The 7,662-nt window shown below is 39.7% G+C and overlaps 1 protein-coding gene across 1 annotated transcript; it reads right to left on the bottom strand.

Annotated features, from left to right (window-relative positions):
- Positions 1–1,606: 1,606 nt before the first annotated feature.
- LOC109082349 (PR domain zinc finger protein 12-like) lies at positions 1,607–5,974 on the bottom strand. Its single transcript, XM_042724832.1, has 5 exons — positions 5,399–5,974; positions 3,571–3,761; positions 3,290–3,445; positions 2,861–2,975; positions 1,607–2,739 (listed from the first exon to the last, which is right to left on the bottom strand). The coding sequence occupies exons 1-5, from the start codon at positions 5,616–5,618 to the stop codon at positions 2,315–2,317; spliced, it is 1,107 nt and encodes a 368-aa protein (XP_042580766.1). The 5' UTR covers positions 5,619–5,974; the 3' UTR covers positions 1,607–2,314.
- Between the last annotated feature and the right edge of the window lie 1,688 nt (positions 5,975–7,662).

Raw genomic sequence — 7,662 nt, 5'->3', positions numbered from 1 at the left:
CTGCTGCTTTTTACACAGTGAATCATCAGATCTTCCTGTCCACCCTGTCATCATTGGGCATCACAGGGATTCCACTTTGCTGGTTTGAATCCTATCTCACTGGTAGGTCTTTCAGAGTGGCCTAAGGGGTGGGGAGGTATCCAAATCACATCAACTGGTCTCTGGGGTTCCTCAGGGATCAGTTCTTGGACCCCTTCTCTTCTCCATATACACTAGATCACTACAAGCAGATGGTTTCTTCTACCATTGCTATGCTGATGACACACAGCTCTATCTCTCATTTCAACCAGATGATCCAACGGTAGCTGAACAGATCTCAGGCTGCCTGGCGGACATCTCGGCATGGATGAAAGAACATCACCTACAGCTCAACTTGGCAAAGACTGATCTTCTAGTGTTCCCGGCCACTCTAAATCTACATCATGACTTCACCATCTAGTTGGGTTCATCAACAATTACCCCATCAAGTTCGGTTAGAAATCTTGTTGTAATCTTTGTTGACCAGCTGACCTTCAAATACCACATTGCAAAGACTGCTCGATCTTGCAGCTTTGCATTTTACAACATCAGAAATATCAGGCCCTTCCTAACAGAGCATGCTGCACAACTTGTCATTTCTAGGCTGGACTAATGCAATGCTCTTCTGGCTGGACTTACATCATGCACAGTCAAACCTTTACAAGTGTTTCAGAATGCAGTGGCACAACTGGTCTTTAAAGCCCAAAAGAGCCTACGTCACACCTCTCTTTATTTACCTGCACTGGTTGCCAGTTACTGCTCGCATCAAGTTCAAGACACTGAACAGTATAGAATAGAACAGCCACTGGCTCAGCACCCGCCTACTTCCACTCACTCTTACAAAATCTACATCCCCTCCAGAAGTCTAAGATCCACTAGTGAGCGATGCCTTGTGGTACCATCACAAAGAGGTACAAAATAACTTTCCAGAACATTTTCGTTTACCGTTCATGGCTGGTGGAATGATCTTCCAACCCCTGCTGATTCCCTGACATTTTTCAAGCAACAGCTGAAAACTCACCTCTTTTGTCACTATCTGACTTCATCCTGAAAAAAAATAAAATAAATAAAAATCTTTTTTTCATCTTTCTCTTTCTAGCTTGTACTTATTTGAACAATGCTTGAAATTTGGTATGACGAGCACTTCCTGTGTCTTTTTGCCTCTTTAAGATGAATCGCTTGATGTATTCCCCAATTGTAAGTCACTTTGAATAAAAGCATCTGCTAAATGAATAAATGTTAATGTTGTTGATGTTGAAAAGTGCTCACTGAGGATTCTCAAAGAGAAAAAATGAGAAAAGACATAATAGATATTTTGTACCATTAACTGTACAAAATTAGACCAATAAGTGATATGTTTTTTTCATTACTCATAATAACCAATTTCAACTTTAATTTTTGAGATTCAATAAGACAACATTTTTAAAAGTGAGATGAAATGACTTGTACAGCCAAAATGATTATAGTTTCTAAGTTAAATTAGGTGGATATTTTTACAGCCATTTAAATTTGCTCTGTATTATCATAGCACAACAAATAATTAAAAAAGTGACAAAATCTGAGATTATTTGTTAATTATTTATTGAGCATACAAGTGAATACCCAAAGAATTTTTTATAAGCAAACATAGTATACATAATATAATAGAACCAAGTTTTGTAATAATACTTTAAACTTTACATACATACACAGATAAAGTGACTATTCCATGTTGTTGGAAGTAAATCTTCAAATCATATATACATTCCTTTACATACTTCATATTGTTCATTCACAATAAACATGCTTTGAGACCCACTACTCTGATTGGGCTGCAGTGACACAAATCAGTCACTAAGTGGTGCTTGATCCCAGTGGATCCTTCATAGTGGCTAAAGCGAATGAGGTGATGTGGCTTTATCCTTAGTGGATTGGGACAAAACAATACTTTTGCATGCAAATATGAATAAAAGATACACTGACTACTGTTTAACTTAAATGATCGTGTTTGATCAGATATAATGTGGCAGATATCCGCCAGAACAAAGAGCCATCGGTGCGTGAACAGTAGTTCTGGCAATGAATTCAACATGAACATTCCTTGACCATCCTTTTCACTTCAGTGCTGTCATAACTGAGTTCTGCAGGAGTCGTTCATCATATCTGACCACTTCTTCACCTTTAAGGAACCGCGAAGAATCCGCTAAAGGTGAAAGTACTCAGGGCCAGCTTGTCATAGACAGACTTCAACACATGAGCTGGCAGCACTGAAGAACAGCCTGTGAGATTGCAAACATCTAAGACGCTTCATGCCTTCTCATAGCACCATGGTGGGTATGTGATGCACCAGCGAGGCCGGATGAGGAACCTGTGCCAGTTGAGGAGGTGGAGGAGGGGGCGAGTGGGCCTGCAGCCCCACTACAGACCCTGTGTTGGCCGGCCGGTGCCTGGCGCTCTTCTGGTGCGCCCGCAGCCCTGCCAACTGGGAGTACGCGCTCTGGCAGACGTGGCACTTGTAGGGGCGCTCGCCCGTGTGGAGGCGCACATGGTTACGGAGGGTGGAGGACTGGCTGAAGCGGCGGTTGCAGAAACGGCAGACAAAGGGCTTGTCCAGAGTGTGTATGCGCATGTGGGAGCGCAAGTTACTGCGGGAGTTGAAGCCGCGGTGGCAGATGACGCAGCGCATGCGGCTGGCGGTGGAAAGCGCCGTAGTGGAGGAGGTGTCACACAGGTGGAAATCATCTGTGGGGAGAGGAGAGCGCTCGGTCACATGCTAATGGAGTTTTAACTAAGGCTATTATAGCACTATGATAAAGATCAGCCTGAAGGCCACCCAAAGCCCTGAAGTGACTGAATTACTCACCACTTTTTTTAATCTTCTGTTGTTCATCCTCTATACCAGGGACTCCAGGGATACCCAGGAAAGTGTTTTGGGAATTCCCATACCACACAAGCAGTTCTTGATCTGGAGGTATTGTCTGTTAATGAAAAGAATATTAATGTAAATACTTTAATATTTCAAATTATTTACATTTTAAACTAAAATCAAAGATTATCTTTTAATGTCAACTTACTTTTATGCTGCCTTACAATTTGAACCAAAATCAAAGTTTATTTCTAGACAAAATCTAGCTTAATCTCTAAAAAAGTAATTTTATTTGAATAAATAGATGTTAAATAACAATGATGGAATAACATTTTAAAGTCTAAGTGCTTCGACGTATGACAATTCTAAACATAAAAATGATATAAATATCAAATTATGAAAAAAGGTAGGTTATATGAAACGAACCTCTACTGCTTTGTAAAATATACTGCTTCCGATCTGCACGACCTCCAGGTTCTGTTCTTGCTCGTTGCGCGCGCATTTGATGTAAGTCATCCAGCTGCGATGATCCTCTTGGCTGGCATCGATGAAATAGCGCACTGTGCCATCTTCATTGAAAACCTGAGAACAACAAAAAAGCTTGCCATGAATCTCTGGCTAGGCATGGAAATATGGGAGGATAAACTCCCCGAAAAAAATAAATAAAAATGAGCCAGTGCATGCGACACCTGTTGAACGTTGCTTACCTCCCACATGAGATTGTTGTTCTTGAAGAGGTCCACATGCTCGGGTGAAATGACCCTGCCTGTGAAGGGACCCATCTCGGTGCCAGCTTTTATCCAGGTCTTGGAGAAGATGCCAAGTCCTTCTCCAGGGATTGAGCTCTGCGCAATGATGACTTCACTTGGCAGCACTAAACTGGAGAGTTTCTGGACCTCTGGAGATAGAAAGCAGCAAATAAAGTATAAAGTTAATTTAGAACATTTAGTTTAAATATCTATTAAAAACCAGGATACAAATACATTTAAACAAAAACACTTGCAATGACGCAACCTGTTTGCAAGCGCATTTAAAGCAAAAGAAAAAAAAACTAGTTACAGAGTAAATTTAGAACAAAGTGCATAAAATCTTTTATATTGTAAAACTATTATATTTTATTCTAGGCCAATATAAAGCAACGCGCAATGTGTCCATCAGTAAGACTTTAAATGCGGCTTTCAGGCGAGACACAAATAAATGTCAAACGCGTCTTTACGTTTAAGAATTCAGCAATTTTCTACGCTTTAAATGTGACGAGGCTATATATTCATAGGCAAGAAATAGCTTATTCCGTATTCATTATCCTTTCAGAAACTTTGTAGCACTAAATGTGCGCTGAAAGGAACGAGAACTTTCTTTAAACGGCCCTGGAATTTCTGACAAAACGCAGAAAAGGAGATTAGCTGCTTGACATGGTATGAATAGCGATAGAATCAGCTTTCACGGCATATTACCAGCGGGACGGAAAACTTTAAATGCGCCTGAGAGAAGAGAAAAGTGTCAAAGCGGGGGTGTGGAGACTGTCCCGAGCTGATGAATGACGGGCTTTTCTCTGTCTAACGTCCTGCCTTCACTGGTAACTTTCTCAGGTCAAGCACGACGTTACCTCATGATTTTAATAGCCTTATTTAAATAGGTTTCCCTTGACTGTAGGCTGTGCCATGCTCTAAATCCTGATTTTATGACAGCCTATAGTCTAATGCATTTAAAATAATTATGTTTTATTTGCATATATTCAGCGTAGAAACCATGTGCTAATTATTTAATTACTTTTAAAGAGTTTACTTTAAAAAAAGAAGTAATTTCTAATCTTTCTGCTGAAGTCCGTCTCGCGCAACCCAAAATTGTCTTTCGGCTCCACTATAACACATTAAGCATTAGCTGTCAACAGTGAAATCATTATTAGCTTGCAATATGTAAATCATTTATTGGAAAGTAGTAATACAAATGACAGTAGGCTACTTATGTTTTATCAATATACGACCCCCGGAACTTGAGCAACTGTTGCCATTTCCTCAGGTGAAGGTGCGAGCTGCTATTTAAGCAATCTGACTTCTATCTAACTTTTGTGGTTATTAAAATGTTTAAAAATGCCGTTGAAATGTATACTGTAAAAAGAACAAATTTTAAGACCCCCCAATTCGCATGAGCCAGACTTAAATCATCCATGTATTTTTACCTGTACAGTCTCTGAATAAGCTTATTGTACTGCATTATTTTAATCCATTTTCCCAATTTTTAATCTTCATATAAGCCACTTAATTAAGAAACTGTCTTTTACATTATTTTAAAATAGACTTTTACATATATTTTACTTTTTTCTCTTTTAATGTGCCTATTTCAAACACTTTTAATTATCATTAATTGTATTTTAAATATGGAATACACAAAAAACTTGCCTTGCTTCTACAGTAAGCAATTTCACATCAGATCTAATTTGCAATAAGAATAAATAAATACTATAGCAAACACATACATTTAAAACTTTCCCTTCAACCCATAATCAACGAATGAGGTGAAATCTTGCGGACTCACCTCCGGAGAACGACTGCGCCAGGACCTCGGCGGTGAAGGCAGTTTTGGGGCTGACAGTGCTGGTCTTCTCCTCGAACAGGTGTTCGCCCAGGACGTTCCTCCAGCGGCCGTACAGGAAACTGTGCAGGATGTCTGATGTGATGATGTCGGACAGGGCCAGAGTCTGCTGCTTAAATCCAGCCTTCAGAACCAGAGCATCTGCAGGCAACACTGAACCCATGATGAAACTCTTAACTAATATCCCTGCGATAAAACAGTACCCCCCTTGCTGTTAAATTTAAAGCGAATATCTATGTGGTAAAAGGCGAATGTAATCGATGAATCAGTTTGAGCCCAATGCAATGCCAATGTGCTCTCTTCTTGCTAAGTGTCGAGAGAATGTTTCGCCTTACCAAGGTCCCGGTGGGCTTTATATGCGTCAGGTCTGACCCACGGTAATTAGTTATTAATGACCCTCCCCTTGTGTTCTTTAGACTTGTTCAACCAGAGGAAAAAAAACGACACACTCTTTATTGAGTGGCTACTCCTGAGGGGGTGGGGGAAGAAGGGGGAGCGATGTGTGTGTTGATGTTCAGGATCCAACAACCGCGTTTTGGCTAAAATAACAAGCCCCATCTCAGCACCGTGAGCTCCGCTCCAGCTGTTTGCTCCTAAGAGACGAAAAGGAGCACTTCTGGCATGAGAAACCTAGACGCAAACTTGACTCTCAGCGTGAAGACTCTTTACTAGACCCAGGTTAAAATTTGTTAGCTGATAGCTTATCTCGTTAGTCTACGAGAAATATCCAGTTATAGCCTATCAGTCTTTTTGTAAGTGCGACTTCACGTCCGAAATAATAAGACAAAAATAAGGCATACGAATAGCTATCGTAATGTAGAAATTGTGTCTTACATTTTGAGCAATATATTTTCTTCCTGAGAGGAACAGAGTTAAAAATGTCCAAGTGTTTTCTTCATTTTGAGCCACAGCATTCATCATTAGATCAATAATTATATTCATTCATTATTCGTTTATTAAAAATATTGGACAATTAATTATATGAAATTATTGCGTAATTTCCTATCTAATGCAACATGTGGATGAACTAGCACAAGCACAAACACTAAATTTCTGTTCTTTTTTATTAATGTTCAATATACAGTAATCATATCGGAATTAAATTCGCATAAACAATTTGAATAGGTTTTAATGATGTGCTTTGGAGTACGAAAATATGCAAAGCCGTCTGGGTCAAGTATATCTTTTATTCAATCTTTTTCAGGCCGAAGTAATTTAATATTCATGGATGTTAATTTAAAGTCTTTTAGCATTGTGTGAGGTGTATATGGGCTTATTTTCTGAATAGCCCCTTGCCTTTCCCCCTCTTTCTCCAGGGTTGATGGACTGAGACAAAATGGGCAGTTTCCCCCCTTTCCAACAGGGAGGACATCTTTATTCCTTTCCCGGCTTGCGGGTTTCCTATTCAGCTCTCTTCAAAATAATGCCGGCTGAATGAAAAGTGCTGCAAATCAATCTTTCATGGTGTTTTTGAGGGCAATTTGACATCCATGCACTCTTCTTTTCTTTGAGATAAGTACAAGGAGATGGCCCGAAAAAAAATCTGGACAAGGATGGGGTCTGGCGAGTGGGGAACTTCCAAAGGGAGATGCGAGGAGAGCGCTGAGGAGAATATAGGTGAGTGATAGGGCAAGAAAAAAGATTAAGACTCAACAGCTGCTTTTGGGGGCTAACCCCCCTCCTGGCTTTTCTTTTTCTGCAGGGGTTTCACCCTCCCTGCTGAATTGGATTTGCACAAGTACAGATTGATTTGTTTTTATTGCACTATTATTGGTTTCATAAACAAGGGCAAACTAAGCCAGCATGGGGTGAGAGATGCAGTCATGTTTTTTCTCATTATAGAGAGACTGTGGGCTTTTGCAATTAATATCGTGACGGAACTAACAGATCATATCTCAAGCATTTCATTAATATTATCATCGTTTGGTATAACTTGCAGTGACAATGGCATGCGACTTGAACTTTCTTATGCATGTACTACTGATTATTGATTTGGAGGATATGACAGTAGAGATCAACATTCATTCCTAAAGGACAGTCAATAAGGTCAGTTTCCTCTAAGTGATTTTAAACGTATAAAGTAAAGAGTAAAGAAAAAAATTCGTTAGTGTGGCAGAAAAATGTTATGTAACTGACTAATGTAAAAGCTGCTTATCAACTGGCGACAGAGCATATGATAATTAACAGACGGCAAATCAATATTCTAT

This window comes from Cyprinus carpio, chromosome B5, assembly GCF_018340385.1.
Source record: "Cyprinus carpio isolate SPL01 chromosome B5, ASM1834038v1, whole genome shotgun sequence".
In the NCBI taxonomy this organism is placed as follows: Eukaryota; Metazoa; Chordata; class Actinopteri; order Cypriniformes; family Cyprinidae; genus Cyprinus; species Cyprinus carpio.
The sequence above is the reverse complement of the archived record's forward strand: the minus strand, read 5'-3'. Positions and strand labels throughout refer to the sequence as shown.

Coding starts and splice junctions, on each gene's coding strand:
- LOC109082349 (XM_042724832.1), bottom strand. CDS start 5,618: ATGGGTTCAGTGTTGCCTGCAGATGCTCTGGTTCTGAAGGCTGGATTT. Junction 3,762..5,398: donor GGCGCAGTCGTTCTCCGGAG/GTGAGTCCGCAA, acceptor TTCTATCTCCAG/AGGTCCAGAAACTCTCCAGT. Junction 3,446..3,570: donor ACAACAATCTCATGTGGGAG/GTAAGCAACGTT, acceptor TGTTGTTCTCAG/GTTTTCAATGAAGATGGCAC.